The following is a 24,749-nucleotide window of genomic DNA, read 5'->3' as shown; positions in this document are numbered from 1 at the left end:
TAACCCCTGCTTTGCCCCGCGCACGCCAGCCCACTCCTCCTCCTCATCCCTCCGTTTCCAAACCTCACCCAGACCCTCCTCCCCCAAAGGTGTAGGGCACCCCCCTCCCCACGCCAGGGGTGGGCCTTCCCGTCGCAGCCATCCATAGCCTCGCCTCGCTGGAGGGTTACCTACTAGGGGCACAATTTTCCTAAGGGCGCAGGGAGGCCGCACCGGCCTCCAGGGCCGAATGGGGAAAGGAACTCCTCGCTACCTCCTCCTCCTCCATTTCCTTACATCCTTTGCCTGCACTCCCGCACGCCTCTCTGCCACACCCGCCGCCCTCGCTTTAAAAAATAAAATCGTATACAAACTTTAATCAATAAGGACAAATACTGACGCTCGAACGAAAACGGGACCCAAGAGACAGTGAGAAGGGCAGAGGAAATGTGAGATATTTGCCCTACGAGGGGGACTTCGGTTGAGCTGCCCCGCGGAGTGCAGGGGGCGCAAGGGGCGCAGATAAGGGCCGCGGCGCAGCGTGCTCCCGCCGGCGTATCCCTACGCCGCTCCGCGAGGCCGGGGCCCAAGGAGAGGGGGGGAGGCGAGCACCCGAGGGGGCGGGAGCCGGCGGGCGGGGCGTGGGTGGGTGGGCCCGAGCCCGCTGATTGGCCGACGGCCGGAGAGACGCGCCCGAACGCCGCCGGCTCTGATTGGCCCAGCGGTAGGAAAGGTTAAACCAAAAATTTTTTTACAGCCCTAGTGTGCGCCTGTAGCTCGGAAAATTAATTGTGGCTATAGCCGCCTCGATCGCTGTCTCCCCAGCCTCGCCGCGGCCGCTCCGGGACGCGCCCGCCCGCCGCCCGGCTCTCCCCCCCTTTGGGCTGCTGCTGCTGCTGTGACTGCTGCTGCGAGAGGAGGAGGAGGAGGAGGAGGAAGCAGCAGGGGGGGGGGAGCGGGGGGGTGGGGGGGAGACCACGAAGTAGAGTTGGGAGCGAGGGAGCTTCACCCCCGGGGCGGTGATGGTTTCTTTTTTTCTCTTTCTTTCTTTTTTTCTTTTCCTTTTTTTCCCCTTCTAATTCCTGAGGGGTGGTTGCTGCTTTTGCTACATGACTTGCCAGCGCCGGAGCCTGCGGTCCAACTGCGCTGCTGCTGAAGCGCTCAGTGCCGCCGCCCGCGCCGCCCGCGCCCGGCTCGACACCCACCGGTCGCCGCCGCCGCCCGCCGCCCGCCGCGCCGCTGCCCCGCTCCCGCGCCTCCGCCGCTGCCCCTCGACGCCCGGGTGATGCTGGACATGGGAGATAGGAAAGAGGTGAAAATGATCCCCAAGTCCTCGTTCAGCATCAACAGCCTGGTGCCAGAGGCGGTCCAAAACGACAACCACCACGCGAGCCACGGCCACCACAACAGCCACCACCCCCCGCATCACCATCACCACCACCACCACCACCACCACCACCCGCCGCCGCCGCCCCCGGCTCCGCAACCGCCGCCGCCGCCGCCGCAGCAGCAGCAGCCGCCGCCTCCTCAAGCACCGCAGCCCCCTCAGGCGCGGGGCGCCCCGGCCGCGGACGACGACAAGGGCCCCCAGCAGCTGCTGCTCCCGCCGCCGCCGCCGCCGCCCCCGCCGCCGCCGCCGCCCTCGGCCGCCGCCCTGGACGGGACGAAAGCGGACGGGCTGGGCGGCAAGGGAGAGCCGGGCGGGGGAGCCGGGGAGCTGGCGCCCGTCGGGCCGGACGAGAAGGAGAAGGGCTCCAGCGCCGGGGGGGAGGAGAAGAAGGGGGCGGGCGAGGGCGGCAAGGACGGGGAGGGGGGCAAGGAGGGCGAGAAGAAGAACGGCAAGTACGAGAAGCCGCCGTTCAGCTACAACGCGCTCATCATGATGGCCATCCGGCAGAGCCCCGAGAAGCGGCTCACGCTCAACGGCATCTACGAGTTCATCATGAAGAACTTCCCCTACTACCGCGAGAACAAGCAGGGCTGGCAGAACTCCATCCGCCACAACCTGTCCCTCAACAAGTGCTTCGTGAAGGTGCCGCGCCACTACGACGACCCGGGCAAGGGCAACTACTGGATGCTGGACCCGTCGAGCGACGACGTGTTCATCGGTGGCACCACCGGCAAGCTGCGGCGCCGCTCCACCACGTCGCGGGCCAAGCTGGCCTTCAAGCGCGGGGCGCGCCTCACCTCCACCGGCCTCACCTTCATGGACCGCGCCGGCTCCCTCTACTGGCCCATGTCGCCCTTCCTGTCCCTGCACCACCCCCGCGCCAGCAGCACTTTGAGTTACAACGGCACCACGTCGGCCTACCCCAGCCACCCCATGCCCTATAGCTCCGTGTTGACTCAGAACTCGCTGGGGAACAACCACTCCTTCTCCACGGCCAACGGCCTGAGCGTGGACCGGCTGGTCAACGGGGAGATCCCCTACGCCACGCATCACCTCACGGCCGCCGCGCTCGCCGCCTCCGTGCCCTGCGGCCTGTCGGTGCCCTGCTCCGGGACCTACTCCCTCAACCCCTGCTCGGTCAACCTGCTTGCGGGCCAGACCAGTTACTTTTTCCCCCACGTCCCGCACCCATCAATGACTTCGCAGAGCAGCACGTCCATGAGCGCCCGGGCCGCGTCGTCCTCCACGTCTCCGCAGGCGCCCTCGACTCTGCCCTGTGAGTCTTTAAGACCCTCTTTGCCGAGCTTCACAACGGGACTGTCCGGGGGACTGTCTGATTATTTCACACATCAAAATCAGGGGTCTTCCTCCAACCCTCTAATACATTAACATCCCTGGGACCAGACTGTAAGTGAACGTTTTACACACATTTGCATTGTAAATGATAATTAAAAAAATAAGTCCAGGTATTTTTTATTAAGCCCCACCCCCACCCCCATTTCTGTACGTTTGTTCAGTCTTTAGGGTTGTTTATTATTCTAACAAGGTGTGGAGTGTCAGCGAGGTGCAATGTGGGGAGAATACATTGTAGAATATAAGGTTTGGAAGTCAAAATTACAGTAGAATGTGTATCTACATAGTGACTGCTTTGCCATTTCATTCAAACCTGACAAGTCTGTAAGAGCTACCAAATTTCCATGTGTGCAGTATTATAAGTTATCATGGATCTAAATGGTGGACGCAGACATTGAGAACAACCTAAATTATGGGGAGAGTTCTTAAATGTTAAACTGTAATTTGTATTTAAGAAGCATTCGTAGTAAAGGTGCCCAAGAAGTTATTTTGGCCATTTATTGTTTTGTCCTTTTCTTTTAAAAACTGTTTTTTTCTTTTGTTTACTTTTAGACCAAAGATTGGGTTCTAGAAAATGCACTCGGTATACTAAGTATTAAAAAACAAACAAACAAACAAAAAATGAAAGTTGTTTCAGTTGGCAGCACTGCCCATTCAAACTAATTGGAAGGGGACAAAATTAATGATTGCCTTCAGTTTGTGTTGTGTATATTTTGATGTATGTGGTCACTAACAGGTCACTTTTATTTTTTCTAAATGTAGTGAAATGTTAATACCTATTGTACTTATAGGTAAACCTTGCAAATATGTAACCTGTGTTGCGCAAATGCCGCATAAATTTGAGTGATTGTTAATGTTGTCTTAAAATTTCTTGATTGTGATACTGTGGTCATATGCCCGTGTTTGTCACTTACAAAAAATGTTTACTATGAACACACAGAAATAAAAAATAGGCTAAATTCATATATATCTTGATACTTTTGTCTCCTTTATTAATTAAGTAGAGCTAATTTTTAAAAGATCATTAAACTCCTAAGGAATTCAGAGGCTTTTCAGCCAACTAAAATTTAAACTGCTCCTTTTCTTTTTAACTAAGACTTTAAAAATGAAGAATATTTTTTCCATTGTTGAATTAAATTTTACAAGGAGCAGGCTACTTAATGAACACTAGCTTTAAACAAAGTGTAGGCTTTTCAGGTGATATATTTTAAGTTTCTGTAGATATATGAAAAAAAATAGATAATTTCATGTCCATAGCTACTTACCTTGTGTTTATTTTCAAATCAGTCAATAGAATGCTTTTTATATATTTTGTTTCAGCTATCTTGTTTATACCACTTGGCAAACTATAAATAAATGTATATGGTTAGATAGAAGTGAATATAATGCACACATATGTAATATATATATAAGCACAGAGTCCTTCAGTTCAGGTAAAATTTGCGCTATGAATGCTGCAAATATTTTTGTTTAAATATTTGTATTTATACTAAGTCAGCATTTATTTTGGTGGCTGTTTACCCACAATGGAAGAGTTCTAATAAAGATGTGCTGAAGTTGGAATATAGATTTTGCTTAAGTGATCACCTGTTGTAATGACTTGCAGATCAATGTTTATATTTTATTTTAAAATTATAACAGTTTAAAAATCTAGGTGTTCATAAGAGTAAAATGCCTTTCTCTCTTTCATTTTTTACAATGTAGAGGTATTTATTTGATTCCCTTTTAGATAAGTCTGTATAATTTAGAGATTTGTTTCTTTTGTTTATGGTCATAATATTAACTTGCAATATACATATGCATGCATACATATGCATGCCTATAAAATCTGAAACAAAGTGAAAACATTTTTGAATTGTTTTAGCAATCCAATTGCTATGACTACAGAAAATAATTAGAAAACCTAAGTAAAAGGTTTAGTAACTAATTGGATCCTGTGGCGAGTCCATGGAGGACAAGTTGTTCATTTGTTACAATTGTATAGTCTGAAATGTGTTCTGCAGTAATGCAATAAGCTGGCTCCTTCTTACAATGGGCCCAATGAAAAATAATCTGTCCCCAAGATGTTATCAGCAAACACTTAGGGAGTTGCTGGGGGGGGGGGGGAAGCCTAGGAGAGAAGCAAGGGTGACTCAAATAGATTTGAAATAGAAATACAGAACAGTTAATATCAGAATATGGAGATGGGTGGGTTGTTAATGGAGAGCTGGAAGAAGACAGAGAGAAAGAGAGGAAAGGGAAAAAAGATCTTTAAACTTGAAACAAAACAAAACAAAACCCAGCACTACCAAAAAGGAAAGAAAGAATAAGAGAGAGAGATTTAAGAAAGACAAAAGGATAAGGTCCAGCAAAATTGAAAGAGTTGGAACCAAATATGTACAAATAGAAAATGGACCAAATAGACTAACATAGTTAGTTTAATTACCTCCTTTAAGCAGACTGGGCATAATTTTATTTTATTCATATGAGAACAGTTTTGCCAAAGGTCTAACTTCCTTGAAATTTAACAGTTCTTCAGAATGAAGCACAAAAGAAAATTCTGCAAATGAATTGTTTTAGAAGCCAAATTTATGGCTGATATTAAAAACAGTTCAAGTGAATGAGGTTAAGCAAAGGAGATACCTACTAACACATTTGTGAACAAAAACAGCTTAAAGGAAAGCATGTGTTTAGACTGAAAAAGGTGATGATGTGTTGTTTGCTTTTATTTTTAGATTTTATTTGTGGAATGAGAATGTACTGGCAGAGAAAAATATAGTCTTTTGTGGATCAAAAGTTAAAAAGACAGTTGAAGTCTTATATTGAGCTAAAAGGACATAGATCTGGAAGAAAGATTTCCCCCTTGAGTATATTAAATAGTTATATTTATCTTTGATAAAGGGTTTTTTGCATGATGGAGAAATAGAATTTCAATGGCAAATGTCATAGTTTGAGGTCAAGATTAAAACTGGCTTCTTTGAATTCATAGGAACTAAGGACTGGAGTGGAAATTCTACTTGGATACATGTTCAAGTTACATATATAATAGATGTGATTAGAAGTAAAAAAAAAAAAAAGCTTTTGTTTAGTAGGCTTACTAGATACAAAAGGGAACAGAGAGAAATTTGTGAAGGCCTCCTATAGCCCAATATGAACATTTCATGTATCAATCTGTCCTATTTCCTTCAAGTTGTCTTCTTCAAAAACATATGAAAGTTTAGCATGGCATTTAATAGATTTTGCAACAAATTGGTTGTGATATCGTGTTTGATATTTGTTTTCACTAACCTTTGCCAGTTAAAATGAGATTAATCCAGAAAAACACTTCAAAACTTTTCTTCTTTCATACTTATAACTTTTTTAATGAGGTGAAGTTGCTCTTTTTGAGATTTTGGAACTGAAAGTGATCATAACTTATAACTTAAAATCCCAAATTACAGTTTATTTCCAGGGTTAAAGTATTTTACTTGAATTTGTCTAGTATAAAGTTAACACAAGTTATTAATATATAAATCATTGAGGAAATGATGTAGGTGGATCAGGAAAGGGTCCTTCCAAATATGTTTCTTCAACTTGGTACAAAATTGAATATCAAATGAACATAAAACCAGAACCAATAAGATTTGATACAAATATCTTTATGATCATGGAAGAGTTCATGTGGTTACTATGATGCATAAAATCAAGGGTAGGGGCAAAAAAAATAAGTCATGCATTGTATTGATTATATATATTTAAGTTGGATATTTCACCCAAATAGGTGGATAAATTAAATATATTTAGAACTTTAAATATATAAATGTGGTTTCTAAAAAATGTATTCTCTACAACATTGTTGAGGAATTTACATGCATTGAAGTAACTATGCTTTTGAGATATTAATTTTATGACTAGCTAATGTAGCTTGGTTGTGTTTGGGACTAAATGCCTGTTGGAGAAATAGGCTAACAAAGGGTGAAGGTGAAGATCATTAGAGGTTTTAGAGTTGGCTGAGACAGGTTGCTGAGGTTGTGTAACTGTGCCTAGAGGGCGGGGTTCCTGTACATTCCTACTTCACCAGATAACCTGCCCCCAACACCACTCCAGCTTCTGCCAGACAGATGGAACTCTCCAACGTGAAAATCTGCGCAGCCATTCCAACAAGCAGGGTAGGTGAAACTTGAATTAAAATTCTACCCTCTTTTTTATTTCCTACTTGAGGCCAGATCCTGAAGATATGGAAAGAATAGGGTTCATCTAGATTCTCCTGTCACGCAGCATACACGCATGTCTGTATTCTAAGAGCTGCTTACCTGTAGGCGTTCAAAGGCACTATCACAGTACTTCATTCTCGATTTTTTTTTTTTTTTGGCATGCCTTCTTTTTTTTTTTTTTCTTTTCAGGTTTTTTGTTTTTTGTTTTTTGTCCTTATCCGAATCATTCTCTCTTCCTTACCCCCTCTCCAGGGCCTCCCCTCCTCCCAACCACCAGCAATTAAAATAACCCACCACTTAGTTTTCAGTCCCCAACCCCCTACCTTTTCCCCACTATAGCGCCCATTCACTGGGACCTTGTCCTGAGGAATAGGCCAAGGTAGCTTCCGGGAATATGTGATGTACTGTTACATTTTGAGTCTATTTTCTCCCTTCCGATTTTTATGTTTTTTCCCTCCATCCAAGACTCTGCTTGAGGTTGTCCCAAGGATGCCGAAGAAAAAGGCTTATGGACTGGGAGCGCTCTTATCCCAACATCGGTAAGTGAAAGTGATTTTTGGAGGGGAGGAGGGCTATGCCTGACTGCTTTTGACTGAGGCTTTAAACCATGACTTTGAGGTGCGGGTCCAAAGTGCTCCTTTTTTTTCTTTCCCTTTCTTTTCTTTTCTTTTTCTTTCCTTTCTTCTCTTATTTTCTTCTTTCTTTCTTATTTTTTAGATTTCCTTAGCGGGGTGTGCTATCATGGAAGTACCTGAGGAAATACATGTTTTTCCCAAATCAGCAGAAAGTCACAGTGCATTCCTAAGCAAAGGGGACATAGAGGAGTGAAGAGAAACCAGGCGAATTTATACAGAGAAAGATTAGTTCGAGACTGAAATAGGTCCCAAAGTGCAAAATAGTTCCTGTCATGGAAAATATGACTTCTAAGTGTTAACCGCAACTGTGACAATATCCTAACTGGACTTTCTTAGCATTTAAACCTGTAGGTATTTGTTCTCCCTATTTGAGACAAAGCTCTTTGCTCTAGAGCCAAGGAATTGCCTCATGCTCAAGTTCTTTTTTCTTTCTTTTTTCGGGGAGGGGATGGATAGAAGATCTCTCCTCCCATTTTCACACTAACATAGCCATTTTCCCCAGAGCTGGCCACCGCCCTAGGCTCCTAGGCCTGGATCAGGCAAGGCGCCCCCTCGGATTTGCGTAACTGCTCCAGGTAGAGTTCAGCAAGGAATAGGACCGCGTGGGAGGCTTCTCTTCTGCCTGTTCGGAGGACTAGGGAAATGAGCACCGTTCTGGGCTTGACTTTGTCCCTGCTGGGAATATCTCAGTTCCCGGCTTTGGGAATCTCAGGCAAATAATTGATTCTTAATGCAAACTTAGGGGACAGCGGTGTAAGCTCCAGAGCCTGGCTGTCCCGAGAGTGGCTGAGAGCGCCCCAGACACCGGTTGGCTCGGCCAGAAGCGAATTTCGGGCCTTCACTGCGGTTTCCTATTAGCCTTCCCCGAACCTCCTGGACTTCTGGGTGAAGTTGCAGAAGGGCATAATGGTGAGAATTGGTCACGGCCGGGACCCAGCAGCGTTGTTTTCTCGGGTTGTAGAACCTTGTCAAATGACTTAGACTGCAGATTCCACTGCCTTGGCAGAGCGCAGCCGAGAAGAGAGGCGCTCTCCGGACAAAGCCATGGGTTCCGTCCTGTGGGAAGCCGAGCGCTGCGCCGGGAGCAGCAAGGTGAGGGCGCTCTTGCCCAGGACAAGCAGAACTTTGAGTTCCATAGCTTACACTGGCTGATGCCAGGAAAATTGACTCCAGAACCCTGGTTGGCGCACTTCCCCACCTTTTTCTTTTCTACTTATTCTGTGTTCTCCCACTCCTTCCCTTTCCCTATAAAAGTTGTTTCTTTTGTTTACCTGGTGCTGTTTCAGATCTCAGCACTTATCTGCTAGTTGATAAAACTGTTTTCTCTGTAATAGACATATTTTCTCCTTTCCACTCCCTACTCCTCTTCCATTTCGCTTTCTCCCTCTTTTTCCTTTTCTGAGCAGGACTGTGGGCAAGGGTGTGAAGGTTTTTTTTTACAGGAACAGAGGTACCCTTGGGGTGGAAACTTCCTTAGCACTAAGGGAAACTCTGTGTTGAGGGAGAGGGAGACAGAGTTTTGGGTGGGCAGAGCGTCCCTGCGTGTGTGGCAGATTATCAGGCGGTGGTCTTAAGCCTTGGAAAGACTAGGGGAAGGAGAGTGCAATGCAGAATACAGCTCATCTACTTCTAATTGTCCCTCCATCCGTCCATTAGACCCAATTTCCATGCTTCAACATCATTCTCACCTGGCCGTCTGTCAAATTTGAGGTAGGCAGAAATTTCGAAATTCTAATCATAAAAGGCATTTTAAAAATAACAAATAACTCTCAAAATTATTTTTGTGGGAGTGAGAGGGGAGATAAAATGCCCCAGGTCCTTTTCAGGGTCTGTTACCTGACATGTACAATCCTCTCCCATGGTATTTGGCCTTTCGGAAGGGCTGCACGGGAGGAAAGCACGTTGCATGTTTGAGATTTGGAGATTCGTGGCCAAATGAAATGAGTGTTCAGTCACCAGACATATTGGGATAATCATTTTCGCCTTGGTTTAATTTGCTTACCCAAGTAACACTCCCAGAATTCAGTCGTGTCTTCAGTTTTATTCCCTCTTTTCTGGTCTCATTCTTTAAATCAGAATGCGCTTAAAATGCAAACATCTTCCTCAGTGTCTGTATGGTCAGGTGTTGTTGATTCTATTGATTTATCAGGAAGCATAAAAACTGTAGTAGGGTTAGTTAGGGAGAGTTGTCTCTCAGTTCTTTATTTTTCGCTGCTCTGAAATAATGACCTGATTATTGTTGCTTGAAGTTAAATTATCTGTTAAATTAGCCCTAAACAATAATTGATGATATTTTCTCTTTTGATCCAGTTGCCCCTAAATTCTTTTCCCTGATTGGGAAGGAGAAGAGTCAAATAGAATACTTGGTTATATAAAAATGTGAAGATTATAAAAATCAATATTTATGTGCTGGTGATATTATTTAAGAGAAATTGCTTTCAAAAAAGCTAAATGTTATAAATAAATTCTTTTAGAGGCATGTGTTTCAGAAGGACCACACTAATTCAAAGATGAATGTAAATAAGCATCTTTGTTGATTAAAAAATATATATGAACACTGTATTTTCATTACTCTACAAAACCTAAATGTTCAAACATCATATACCGGTGCTTCCTAATCAAAATTAATTCTGTCATCCAGGGATATTCTCAAAAAGGAAATTTAACTTTAACCAAAATCTAAAATGTTTTAGATATATGCATTTCTAGAAATCCAAAGTATATTTATTTCTTTGAGTCAGACACTTGTTTGTTTTGCAATCATTATATGAGACAATTTTGGAATAGCGCAGATGCTCTCCGCCACCCCCACCCCCCCATCCTTGTTTCATATTGCTTGCATATGCAGGCATAGGCATGAGAGCTTCCACCGTATATTAAGAAAATGACAGTTTCTCATTTGTTTTAACAAAAGCCCAAAGAATCTTTAAACCCAAAGGTATTACCAGTAGTTCAAAAATCTTTAAAAATAATGAGCACTATTGTGTGTTTTTCCTATTAAAATGTGCTGAATGAATAATTAGAGGCTATGGTAAAGGTTGAAAATTTCAGAAAAAGAATAAGGTGATAATTTTATTATTTAATACTTTTACAATTTTTATAATTAGTGATGTAGTTTTAAAGTTGGCAAGCTTTCTTAGAAAAAGCAGTGTATTCCTCCCACCCCATCAAAAGTACCTTAGGCCGAATGAAGAATCAGGTAGAACTGGCAGCAGGGCTTGTTTATTTTTTATATATTTTTTATTAAAAACATACTTTTAATTATACATTTTGAGCTTATTGCAGGTTAGAAGACTAAAATTGATCATTCCTGTATCAATAGTCTATTACTGCATTGATTTGTGTTTATTTATGCAGAGGCTTTCAGTTGTTTACTTACATATTTCAGCATCTGCCTTTTGATTATTATCACAGGTTGGTTTAATGAAAGTGCTTATATAGGAAACAACTTGATAAATCAATTTAAGTAAATCTGGTAGTGAGTTATGGTAACCCAAAGAGTTTATGAAATTATTTATTCATATTTGCTTTTTAGCAATTAGGAAGCTCTGATTAAAACCTCATGTTACTTGAAAACTTCCATTCTTCTTTTTGCATATTGTATTGATGTGTTTCAGTAAAACAGAAAAGCATAATTTTAAGGCATCAGGTATGATAGAATTAAACCGATGAATAAATATATATATTTTTTCTGTTGGCATGACTAGGTTACCCTCATAACAATAAGGTAGCCATTGGGTTTACTAATGTTGTAGGTGAAAATTCAAGAAGCAGAAAGATTTGAATATAGAAATGGCCTTATTTGAAAAAAAATCTAAGTTATGCCAGGGGTACTTATGCTGTACAGGATATTTCAGAATTCTTTAGTACATATTGAATACATACACTCATATATTCTATTATTTAATGTATGTGTACCATTATACCTTAGAAAGATAGGCAATTCTCTTGAACAAATAGCTCACATGTAGATGTTATGTATAGGGCTCATTTGAACAAATATAACATTAAAGACCATGGGGTGTGTCCTACATGCATAAGGCAATAGTGGAAGATGGCGATGTGTTGGAGTTCACGCTTCTCTTATTGTCATTACAAAATGTTGAAAGATGACTTGGAAATTGAAAAATAAAAATAGCTTAATTTACCAAGGGCTATTTACTCCTCATTTCACAGGGCTTTTCTTCCTGTTTGGATGATGAATCTCTCCTTGATAATAGTTTGGAATACATCTACCAAATATAATTTACAGCCCTATTCTTTACCTCTTGAGATCACCCACATGCTCCACTATTTGTGAGAAATAAAGGGATGAAAAGTAACCAAATTATTCCTTAAGGATGAAAGTGTCTTGGGAGATGGAAAAGGAATCATCTCACCCTGGAGAGTTTTCCTGAAATTATTTAACTTCAGCATCCTCCTCGCTGTGAGAGGTGGAGCCTTCCAGCCCCAGGGCTAAAGGCAGAAGGTGGCCAAGACTCAAGCTTTGCAGAGGTTGAAAGGAGAAGCAGAGGGAAAGCTTGGAGTTTGTTTATTTAGCTTATTTTTCTGTCCTGTGCCAAGCCCTTGAAGTTAACACAGGAACATGGCCCTTTAGGACCAAGCACTCTTGGCATTCTTTTGAGACTGAAATTCCAGAGCATCCGATAAACAGGACTTATAGCTAGGGCGTGCTCACCCACCCCTCCCTCTGTCTTTTTACACACGCACCAGCTCGTCTTCATGTGCATCTGGGTAGTGGACAGTGTTGACTTGAATTGCTCTTGCTCGCTCCAAGCCCTTCCTGTGAATGAACTCGAAAACACTCGACAGGTCGTGAATAATCGTTTTAATGAGTGTGCAAAGTGTGCGATGGGGTGCACAGAGCTGTCGGGTTAAACAAACAACTTGTACCCTGACCAAATCCGATTGTTAAAGTGCAAAGTGATGTCAGCTCCATTTCCATTACCCTTCGGAAAACCACAGATCTGACACTTGGGAGTCCAAATTTTCTCATTAAAAAAAACCCAAAACTCAATTTCCAATCGTACATGTGATCTTTAATACTAATCTGAGCCAAACAGAACCTCATTTGAGAACCACAGAAGTAGCGGTGTTACTGCCTAAAAAACAATAGAAAGAAAAACAAAGATGAAATTCAGAACAAATATAAAAAGGAAATTCTCACACATCGTTGCTGATCAATATTGTAAAAATCTTACCTTTATATTTATTCTATATAGCTCACTAGAGGCAAATATTAAGTGAACTGTATCTAATTAACTAAAATTGGTGATTTGGTCCTGTACTGATATAATCTCTGAACCTGTAAGGACTTTTTCTATTGAAATTTTAACTAAAATTTGTTGTTTAGGTTAGCTTGTGAGAGGATGAATGTATAGGTAGTTCCTACATTTATGCTTTCAAGGAAAAGAGTTCGGAGGAAAGTAATGAGAAAGGAACCCTGATGGGCCAATCTAAAACAGTAACAAAAAGCACAAACAAGAGTGAGTTCTTTAGAAATCACATCGTCTTCCCCCTTCTCTTGCACAACTGCACTGGGGAAATATTGCTTTCCCATCCAGTTAAAAGATCTACTTGGACTCAGCCACTTTTGCTCCTTTCCTTATTGATTTAAAAAAAAAAAAATCTTTTACCATTCCAAACATCAAAAATCACATAAAAGAATTAGAAAATAAAACCTCAAAAGATTTTAAAAATCCTTTTACATATACCGTCTAAAAAACCTTTGTGGAGAGATGTGTAAATTTTTCCCCCTGCTAGCAGCTTCTGTACATTCATAACTCAAACAAAATGGCAAAAACATTTGGAAATCAGTGTATTAGTTCCAAATAACTAGTTTCTTTAACCCAAAAACATTGAAAATGAAGGTTTATATTTTTATTGGATTAAGTATTATAGAATACATATTTTACTTTATTAAAAACAAAACATTATGTTCTATAGCCTGAAGGTTATTTGTCCTCTAATAATTATAATCAGCTTGTAGAAATTAAATATTAGGAATATGGTACACTTTAGTATGGAATCTCAGCAGCATTTGATCACTCAGCTCCTACTGGCCATATTGATATTGTCATCTACATATCTGTCAGTCTTTTTTTTACCACCTATTTTACATATGAATGTCAATATGAAACCGATTTTAATTAAATGAATGAATCCACCTAAAACATAACTGAGGTATTTAACTGAGTAAGCAGTTTCTTATGGAAGTCATAGTTTTGTTGTTATGGTTGCTAGTTTTTATACATTGTATCAGTTTGGCCCCAATTGGATAAAATGGAAAGGCAGTTTTCATCATTAAAACTTGGAAAAGACAATCAGTAGTTTAGGATAGTGATTTTTGTTTAACTATTATCTAGTCGATGTCTGTATCAGAATATCAATTCAGAATAGCCTTTATTTTCTAGGAAATTTGACCAAAAATGACTTTCCAAAAGTAGAGGCTTGCACTTTTATTGTTTTAAATATTTTGGGGCACACATCAGATCATGCAGTTATTCCCTAAACAGATTTTTTCTTTGTGGGTTGACTGAGTTGGTGAATTTTAGGAGTCAGTGAAAGAGCCACATCCATTTCTGTTTGAGATGCATAAATAGCAAAGCTAGAAGGTGCATCTGTTTGTGTGTGTGTGTATGTATAAAAAACAACACCATCAAAACATTAATTATATTTGAAAGAGAGCAGAGCGCTTGTTGTGGAGAGAATTGAAATATTGAATTTATATTCCATGGAACCCTGTCTGTGGAGAGGGCTGAAATTGTATACCTGTCTTAAATGATGCACTGTCTTCAGTGAGGTGCATAACAAGCTCAAAGAGATGAAGGAAGCCCACTTCGGGGGAGTGATCTTAAATATTTGGATTGTCCTAAGTAGAGGGAATCCATGTGCAAATGCAAATCACATGAAGAACAAGCATGGGGTCTTTGTTCTCTGTCAACAACAAAAACAAATATGATTTTTTTTCTCTTCAGAGCAAATCACAAGATGATCTTAGCTGAATTTGGAGGAGGGGAGAGATTGAGTGACTAAGATTATTTCAATTATCATATTTCTGATCCCCAAGTCCTGTTTACTTCATGGCTGCCAAATTTTATATCCAAAATTTAGATTCTCTTCCTCCCAAATTCTACACGGGTATGAATCATCCTTGATCATTTTTAGTTTTTGGCTTAATTACTAGTTTTCAGCTTTAAATTACCAATAAACTAATTAATCTAATGTTCCTAAACTTCTGTTGAATAGTATAATAGATGCAATAACAACACAAATAAAATAAAATCTGCAGCAATAGTGACAAAAATAAAATTTTAATAATAATAATGCAAACAATAATAGCAGAAGCAATTTTAAAATAATTTCTCTGGCTGACAGGATAAAGAGGAAATTTGTGTTTCACAGCTGCAGTCAGGCATTTCTTTTATTTCTTGTTTCACTGGTTAGAAGGATGATCTTTTTTGGCCCAACTCAAGTACTCTAATAGAAACTCCCTTGATTTATAATAGGGTAGGTCTTTTTAATGGCACTGAGTACTTTTTTACCCACTCATTTTCATTGATATGGGTATGTTCCTCTTAAACACCATTCAGAAGTGAATCAGCTTTTGAAGAAGATGGGAGCAAAGGCAGATATGTGAAGGGATTCTTGGGTAGAAGGACCTGGTTCCTCTGGCTGGAGTTCTGCTGGCGAATGAGGAGCTTGTCTTATTTGGGATTATATTATCAGAGCTGAGGAGTTTGAGATGGGCAATGTACTTCAGTTATGAGGTTTCTGTGAGTCCAAAGAGAAGAGTGTCCCTGAGGAACTCAGCCCATGGGGCAAGACACAAAAATTAAGAATTAGGTCCCTCTGGACAAATTATTTTGATTCCTTTAAGGATGGAAGGAGGAATGGAAAGGGGACAATAAAGTGAAGGGAATAGAAGTGGAGGGAGGAGACCAGGTTGAAGATGTAACTGGTAGTGATCTAGTCAGTAAAGCTAAGCTATCTCCTACAGAGGAGGCAGAGGTGTTTCTGTCAAGTGTTAACCTAACAAGGTTTATCAATCTAGGTGTAAAACACCCACCAGTTCCTGAGCTTAGGCTGGCAAGAATCTCCCAGTCTGTCTGTATTTGTGGGACTCTAACCCTCCTCTTAGCCCAATATTCAGAGCCCCTGGTGTCCCCCACCTCAAAGAAAAAAGAAAAACCAAGCAGGTGGGAGGAAATTAGACTCAATGTTTGTCAGGCAGATGTTGGAATTAAAGCAGGTTGTTTGATAACTGCCTTCATTTGTGGAAAGGAAAGAAAGCTGGTTAGGAGAGGGAGGCTAGTTATAGGAGAGGACGACACAGATTGAGATAGAAATTCCTTTGGAAGCCCAGTGGCCAGGGCCAAATGGAAAAGAACCTTAGCTATATAGAAGGAGAGTTTGGGAGCAAGGAAGGGTAAGCATTAAATGTTTCTGCTTTGTTCTGTCTTCCTAGAAATGAATATAGCCCCGAAACTTTATGAAAAAGAGGAAAAACAAGATCTGCATGCCTTGTTAAAAACTAAATTACAAAAGAAAGGCATAACTATCAAGACCCTGTTCTGTCCTCTAGAAAACTTTTTTTCCTTTAGATACTGTCTTCAAATAAACACACACACACACACACACACACACACACACACACACACACCCCGTAACTAAACCACACAGTAGTTGAAGGAAGAGAAGGAGGGGAAAAAAGGATGAAACTTCCCTGCTGGTTTTAAGTGCATGCGCCTCTTCACTTTTCACAGAAGGGAGGCTGAATAATCCTTTTTAACTTCAGTATAGTCTTTTCACTTTAAAAAAGTATGAAAATAGTCCAGTTCGTGAGAATATTATTTCACTAGAGATTAGCCAAGAATGAGGAACTTTCATTTCTAAAGTCACTGGGGTGATGCTTAGTCTACAACAGGAGAAAGGGGCTTTGGCTGCAACTATATATTGCTCTGCTTTTCAATTGTATCCCCAGGTTTTCTCCCTGTACTACTAATAATTAATAACTAAGTTCATTTCCACTCTTCTGAAAATACAGCTATGCAATTTGAACTCAAACTAGAGTTTTTCATATAAAATTTGATTCTAATAAAAATAATACTTTAAGAAAAAACTTATTGTGATTGTTTTTCATTTGTTTGCATTTTCTTTTATTAAAACTATCATTTGTTTCAACATGATAATTAAAAGAAATAAACACTGCCAGTAAGAATGGCCCTCAGTCATGTTATATACGACCCCCAAATACAGCTTTTAAGAATTTATTTTCAAACACTTGGTTTTTAATTATAATATAACTGAGAACCCCTGAGTCATTGGAGACATGGCTAACTAAAAGAAACCAAGTTAATACTTTTGTTATAGGAATATTTGACAGAAAGTAAAGGAACAATAAAAGTAGTTATTTCACAAAATAGTAGAAGTCATGCAGCTATTCAGGTACACTCAGTTTATGCACCCATTTAACAAAGTTAATAGGCTTCTATATTCCAATATCTTAAAAATCTTTAGCCAACATAAACCAGATATTTAAATGTTATATATATATATATGTATATATATATATATATATAAAAACAGGCATACATACTTGAACCATATGAAGCTACATATAGTTCACGTATGTATGCTTGTTTATTTTTATAGAAACTAAAACTAAAACATAGCATTTTAAACTTTTTAGCCACCAATAATTGGGGTTTATTTTTGATCTGTAAACGCTGAAGGAAAGCCAGAACCCCTACATTTTGTTTAGATTTCATTTGGAAGCAAATACAGATTTGTATCTTGGGGTGTGCAACAATAAGGAATTTTAGGGGTGAGTGGAATTAAGGTCTGCATACACATTTAGTAAACCAAGATGTAATTTAATTTTTAAACACTAGCATCTTACTATTAAATAAAAGAAACACACAGTTTCAAAGACAGGATAGGTAAGCCCAGTTAAGCAATGATACTTCAGAACGGTAATGGCTTCAAATGGTACTAATGTTTTCTCCAACAAAGAATTTTCAAGGCAGATACAGTAAGAACTGTTGCACAAGTGACAAAGCAAATATTTTAGAAACAGGCTGTAGGGGGGTTTAATGGACTGACACGCTGAATATTTATGTAGGGTAATACTCCTTTGAATAGGGTTGCATGCTCCTAAAAAAGGAGAAAGGTTTGCGGGGTGGACACGTCCATGCATCCTAAGTATTGCTAATGGTGAAAGGATATGACTTGTGTAAAATAGGAAAGGATTTTATGCCATGAGAGGAACTGCAAAAGTCTACTGGTCCTATCAGGTTTATTATCCTTTTTTTCAAGAACACATTTCAAAACAAATGTATCCTTTCCACGAGGCTCTCATTTGCTATTATGGTTTCATAGACAGCATCCAGTCTGTATTATAATCCAACGCATCAGTTCAGTTTTTAAAACAGGACAGGAAAAAATAAAGAGTCTTTTCAATAAAATTCTCACTCGCACTTGGAGAATAGGAAAGTGAGAGGCTTCAAAACAGGACAGTGGGAGAAGAGCACTACTCCTTAAGTGCATTTTAGGAAGAGGCTAAGTAAAATGCTGTTCAGAAATTGGGATTAATAGAGCAGTTTAAATACAAATCTGCCGGAAATCGCAGCTCCATGTGAATGAAAATGAAGGAATTTATGCATATTCTAACTTTCCCTCTTTGGCTGCTATTTTGGAAGAAAAGATTTCTTTTGCTGATGGTGGAACATTTTTGTTCTGCACAGGAAATGTGTAAACGAACACAAATATTTTTCTTCCCCTTTCCATTTCTCCCCTCCATCCCTCCTTCCCTTGTCTATAATCAGAGGTTGTTAGGGTCCTCGGTCCTGCACCCACTGATAGCAGGATATTTCCCCATTCCCAGGATAGTAGGGGGAAAGCAGTGGAGAGAAAGGGATTTAGGGTTCCTCTGAGTCACTAGACCTTTGGAAATTAACAAGAGTTTCCATTCCATCTTTGGACATTCAGAGTGTTGAGAGTGAGGAGTCACGTTTAATGTGAGGAACATTAATCTCAAAAGCTACTTCCTCTCACAACCAAACTCCCAGTGATGACAAGATTGAGGAGACTTTACAAGTGATCTTAGAAACATGTGATCTATTGACCTTCACAGCCCAGTCCAAACCCATTCCCTCTCACATCCTTGGGAACAAACAGAGCTGGTGCGTTTTAATTAAGACCAGCAAGGAACTCTCTAGCTCTCTTATTATGAAGTAAGTTAGTCACCTAAGGCTGAGAACGAGTGAAATCGGGCGGTATGGTTTTGTGGAAGATGTAAGGGACTCCTGAGAGTCCCAGGAGGTGAGTGGGATGAGGGTGCTGGCTGGGCGAGTGTCCACGGGAAATGAAAGGGAGAAAGAGAGAGAGGGAGGGAGGGAGAGAAGTGTTCCCTCTCGTCCGGCTCCCGCATTTGCAGGCCAAGCTGAGAGCTTCAGAATTAATTCGGGGCCAGGGGCAGACAAACTGAAACAAACTCGGAGTTTCTATACTCCGGAGAAAAATCCTGGAGGCAGCCTGATTCCTAGTAATTTAATTTCCAAAGAGCCCAGTGATGACCACCCCCCTCACCCCGCCACCCCCGCTTCGCCCCCTCGGCAGCTCACAAAGCGCCTCCCGGGCTTCCGCAGAGGCCCGCCGGTTCGGTGCCAGCTTCTCCACCCGCGCTCCGCAACCGCCAGCCTCGGAGAGCAGGGCGGCGAGAACAGCTCACCTCCCACCGCACCCCGCCTCCACCGCGCGCCCCTTCCTCAGATACGAGTCAGCGCCGCCTTCGGAGCCCTGGTTCCCCAGAGCGCCCGCTTTCGAACGGCCCGTCCGGCGGACACCGTCCGCTTCCCACTTCAGTCTTCCCCTGAGGAAGGAGGCACCATCCGCACCCGCAAACGGCGGCAGGTCGGCACCCCCGACTCGTCCGTGTGATTCAAGACCCAGGTGTCTGTTCCCCTCCCGGTACCCCGGTCAGGGTGTGGGGGGCGTAGATTCGTCTAGGAAAACACCGTAAATTGGAGCACAGACCTATCCTTGAAGAACTCACGTCAAGCTACCGTCACATTCGTTAAAACTGAGAAGTCCCTATTTTACAGAAAGCCTGCTGTGATATGTATGATAAGGCCCTGTGGACAGAGAAAACCGTGAGAACCTCGTGAGGTCTCGGTTCTGTAACCTTGCCCTGCCCAGGACCTTTTCTCTCGGGCATTCCGGAACCCGACTTCCGGTTCCCTGGGGGCCTCTGAACCTCACCTGCCTCGTAGCACTTCCGCCCAGTGGGCTCCGGCACTTCCGCTAGTCACGTGGCCGAGGGATACCGTTGAGAACTCTCTTTTTCAGGAGGCTGATGGGACCTTTACCGGTTCCCTTCACTTCTCTTTACTTTGAATTTCTTTTAATGCCTTCACTTTCTTAAACTTTGGAGATTGGGGAATGGAGTGGAGGAGGGCCAGAAGATGCAAATTAGGACCCACTGAAGATAATTTTCTCTTTTAGGTCTGCATAAATTCACATCAACTTTTTACTCACCCCCCCCACCCCCAATCGGGCTAAGCCAATATCTGCACTTAGTAGGCATGCAATAAATGTTGAAAGGATTACTGAATAAAAGTTGTTTTTGTCTTTGGGCACATGGTGCTTAGGGCTAGTGGGTAGCCCCAGAAATTTGCTGACTTTTGACTTCAGTTTTGTTGAAGTTAGTTGAGAGGTTAATAGTTTTTACAGGCATTTTGATATTGGGGTGGGAGCTCCCCAAAACAGGGAGGAAATGTTAGTGTTGTTGAACATGTTTTTCTTGAACTTTTTTCTTAGGTATAGGATAAAATGCTGTGATTTTTAGAATTTGGTGGTTTATCCGTTCTTCTGTGGCTTTTCCTTTCCACTTTGCTTTCATTTTAAAGTTTTACTTTCTGCAACAAGAAGTCAAGGCCTTATGATGTTAATCTCTTATAGCCAGTTTGAGGCAGAAACTAAGAGATTTCTTTTTTCTTTCAAGCTACCTTATAGTTTAAGTCTTGTCAACCCTAATTGTTTTATATTTTCTGCATCATTCAGCTGTTCTTGTTCTTTACAATAACATTTGTTTTTAAACGCCATAGAACTTTTTGTAACCAGTTGAAAAATTTTATAGTTGTGAAGAAGTAAGACTAGATTCAGTCAATTAACATATATTAAACTCATATTATATTGAACACTAGTTGTATAATCCATAGCCTAGTCCCTAGAGCATTTAATGCCCCAGTTTTGTGGACCGTAACATAATGAAAATACATAACCAATAGTAACAACCATGAAAGTAATTTGAAAGGTTATAATCGCAAATTAAATTTAAAATGTATTTGTTAGCATCATTATGAAGAGGCATCACAATGATACAAAAAAGATTCGTTCTTATCCTCTGGGAACTTACAATTTACTTTGGCATAAATAATGCAAATGTAAATTGATAGAAAAAGCTACTAAGTAAGATTCAATGTCTGGCATATGGAAAACATTCAGCAAATAATTGCCTTACATATTAATTTGCAACCATGTCATTCTTTTAACAGAAATATGATACTGATAAGAAATGAAGGATTCATTAGGAAAACTTACATGGAAGAAATTAATTTGTCCTTTATGTGTCCATAAGAAAATTAGAATATGCGAGCTGTTTGTGTTTTGGAGCTGGTTGAAGGTGGCATACATGGAGAATGAAAAGTTTGATGAGATGAAGTTTTGTGGTAATTTGTGGTAAACCTTAAAGACCAGAGAAGATTGTATGTGATTGTAGAGGTGATAGAGACCTGTCCACTATGCAGAGGATGGCATGGTTCAAATTGAAATTTGTATTAAAAAATATTCCAGCCAGGAACTGAGTGTAGTGAAGACTGAGGAAGAAAGAGTAGAAAAAGAGATTTTGGTGCAGTTCTGGGATGGGATAGTACTAGAGAGTGGCTATAGACAGAGCCACCGTTAGGACCTTTCTCCTCAATTACTATACAATAGAAATTATATGGAGTTGATAAAGTCAGCAATAAGCCTTGACTAGAACAAAGCCACAGTACCACTGGAATCAGTACTACCCCAATTCTTCATTGCTGGTGTTGGTAGGGAATATCGTGTTGACTAATGGTAAGTTAAGATTATTCATTTACCCATTATTTACATTTACCCACTATTCAATAGCAGTGTTTCTGAACTGGGTGTGATTTTTGAACCACCTCCCAACCCAAGGAGCACATCTGGCAGTGTCTGGTGACATTTTTCGTTGTAACAACTATGGGGCTACTACTGCCATCTAATAAGTAGAAGCCAGGGGTAGATACTGCTAAACATCTTATGATGCAGAGGAGAGCCCCCCATAACAACAAATTTTACAGTCCAAAATGTCAGTAGTGCCCAAGTTGACAAACCTTCAGTTATGGGTATGAAGCATGAGCTCTTACTCTGGAGAGCTATACAGTGAGACCCAGAACATAATTACTATTATAGTAACAATTTCAATTGAAGAAATGTTTTGTGTAGAGAGTCAAATACAGTTCTGAAAATAAGTGTTTCTTCCTAGCCTTGAGGCCTTAGAAACAGGAAAATCAGGATACCTGCTTAGATTTTCTACTTTTTATAAAATGGAGTTAGAAATCTTCCTTAAGGTTTTGTTGTCTAAATGCTATTTATTAACTTATTAAAATGTGCCTTGGGAGTTGCTTAGCAACTTATGAAAATGCTTGTTTTTTAGAAGTTCATTTGTTTGTTTAAAACTAGGGTAGGTTGCATATTATTAGCTACATTACATAAATCAACAAAGAAATGTACACTGAAAATGGAATAAGATGTTTCAACACATTTTCTGCTCTCTGTGTCTGGCAATTAAAACACTCTAATTGTCTGGTAGAATTGCATCAAGTATTCGACAAACATTATTTATGTATGAAACTTCAGCATAATATTGAGGATGTAAGAGAACCAAATGGGAAAACTTAAACAGGTTTGTCATAAAGTATGTGTTTATCTTAACCTTTTCTTCTTCAAAAATCTTACCAACTAAGTACTTTTATCAGACACTAATTATACTCTTTCTGAAAAGAATTTCTCCAACACCCTTCAGTGCTTGCACCCTTTAATCATATCTCATTACATCTACCTAATCCATATCTTTTTCACATTTCCAGGGCTCATTAACAGTTTTAAAAGCCAATCATGGACATTATTATTCCTTGTAATTGAGATGAAAATAATGCCAATAATATTTTATTTCTAAAATGTAATGGATCATTTAAAATTTGTTCTGAAGCCACTTCTTTAAATATTAATGAGAAATTAACTTTTAAACATGCATTAAGCTAGCAGAAATGGTGAGATTTGTCTGAAAACCCTGAAGCCCCTTTTTCAGAGGAAAAGTTATTTTTATAAGCTGTTTTAACAGCAGATCATCAGTCACTTTGAAAGGAAGTGATCCTTGATTAACAGTTGGCTGATATTGTACCTCTACAGATGTGTGGAAGCAGTACAGGAGCTACCTACATACCAGGACAGATCTGAGCAGTTTCTTTTTCTGACTGAAAAATGTAAGTTCTTGAATGGGCCTTCATCTTTGTGTATTAGCCCATTTGATTTTAGACAGGACAACTCAAATACCCAACTTAAATAATGAACTATAGGTACCATATTTCTCATAAACTTAAAGAAAATATTATAAATATGGCTAGTAGTTTATTCCTTTTGATTTCTCATTTTTTGAAAAAAAAAAAAACCAGTCCTATTTGTAGTTATGTAACTAAAGTAGAGCCCCATGCCATTTTAGAACTTGAAAGTTCCTCACCTGAGGACTTTTTAAAGAACTATTTTTAGAGAAAAAGAAATGGAGAGAAACATCAATGTGAGAGAGAAACATTTATTGGTTGTCTCCTGTATGTGCCCTGACTGGGAATCAAACTTGCAGCCTTTCAATTATGGGACAAAACTCCAACCAACTGAGCTACGCTGGCTAGGGCTTATTAGAATTTCTTTAGTTTTTTTCTTTCAAACATTTTCTTTTAGAATTTTATATTTGCTCTGATTTCTTTCTATCAATAAGATTCAGCTTGTTGTTGACTAAAATATTATCAAACAGAATCAAGTGAAACCATGTGAGAGTTGGTGAGTTAGGTGTGCTGTGTCTTTTACTGTTGCTAAGAATGGAATAGAGTAAGTTAATTAGGTTTTTAGGATTTGTAACAATTTTTTTCCAAAAATCAATCTGTTGGCATTTTTTTCTTTTAAATTCTCTTAATTTCTTTACTCATTTGGGGGGAGGGTAACTTTGCATACACTCAATTATCCACAAGTTTTCGTGTTTGTGTGTGTGTGTGTGTGTGTGTGTGTGTGTGTTTTGCTTTACTGAAATAGCTTGAGTATTCAAGTCCTACCAAATTTCTACAGTACCAAAGACAATGCTTTCTTTAATAAAATTTCCTTCATTTTATTATCAATTAAATTATTTCTACTAATAAAAATAAAATTTGGTAAACTTAACAACATATTATAATACCACAACAATTAAAAAAATATAAATACAGTATAAATATAGTTTAAAGCTTTTGTTTTTATAATAATTTTTGTCTTTGTTTTTGTTATTAAAAATGTTTTTGCTGTTTCTGTACTGATCATATATTTTCTTGTCCTTTTCACATTATTTTCAGAGGTTTTTCACTGGTCAATACAATGAAGGTTGATGGCATGATCGTCCAACTTGCATCAAAGGATAACTATTCATTGGCATGCTGTTATCAAGCAGAGGTTTCCAAATGTGAGTTCTTAAACTCAAAGAAGAACAGTTGGATCCAGGCAGAAAGGCATCTGGGAACTCCCTAAGTGTATATGATTCATTTCTAGAGAAAGTTGCTTCTGCATTTTTGTTTGTTTGTTTTTGGAATACTATTCTCTATAGTATCCTCCAGACTCTAAACTACTAGATGGGTTCCTAAGTTCCTTCAGATCTGCTTCCCACTCTCTGGCTTCTAGGATTAAGAATAAATAATAATAAAGTAATAAAAACCATTTGTTTCTGTTTGAGTCATTCCAGTCTTGAAGTACCCTAGTGGATTAATTAGCCTTATTATTGCATTTACTATCTCACAGTTACTTGCTTGTGAAAAAGTGTTCCTCTTGGCCTTTGCCTGGTAGGAAAGAGGAACACTCAGTCTGTGGCATTAGACTTTGCTCTTGAAGTGCATGGCACTATGGCAGCATAAA

The 24,749-nt window shown here is 40.2% G+C and overlaps 1 protein-coding gene and 1 long non-coding RNA gene across 2 annotated transcripts; both read left to right on the top strand.

Moving 5' to 3' along the window:
- The first annotated feature begins 1,236 nt into the window (after positions 1 to 1,236).
- FOXG1 (forkhead box G1) lies at positions 1,237 to 3,685 on the top strand. The gene has a single exon (XM_090271866.1). It carries the CDS (start codon positions 1,265 to 1,267, stop codon positions 2,756 to 2,758), a length of 1,494 nt encoding a protein of 497 aa, XP_090127992.1. The 5' UTR covers positions 1,237 to 1,264; the 3' UTR covers positions 2,759 to 3,685.
- Positions 3,686 to 6,599: 2,914 nt separating this feature from the next.
- Positions 6,600 to 24,544, top strand: LOC150015960 (uncharacterized). Its single transcript, XR_016510019.1, has 4 exons — positions 6,600 to 6,849; positions 7,360 to 7,433; positions 23,010 to 23,083; positions 24,197 to 24,544. It is a non-coding gene; the product is annotated as an uncharacterized LOC150015960 (long non-coding RNA).
- The last annotated feature ends 205 nt before the right edge of the window (positions 24,545 to 24,749 follow it).

The sequence above is a fragment of the Furipterus horrens genome, unplaced genomic scaffold (assembly GCF_987537825.1).
Source record: "Furipterus horrens unplaced genomic scaffold, mFurHor1.1.pri manual_scaffold_3, whole genome shotgun sequence".
NCBI lineage: Eukaryota > Metazoa > Chordata > Mammalia > Chiroptera > Furipteridae > Furipterus > Furipterus horrens.
This window is presented reverse-complemented; position numbering and strand designations above follow the sequence as displayed.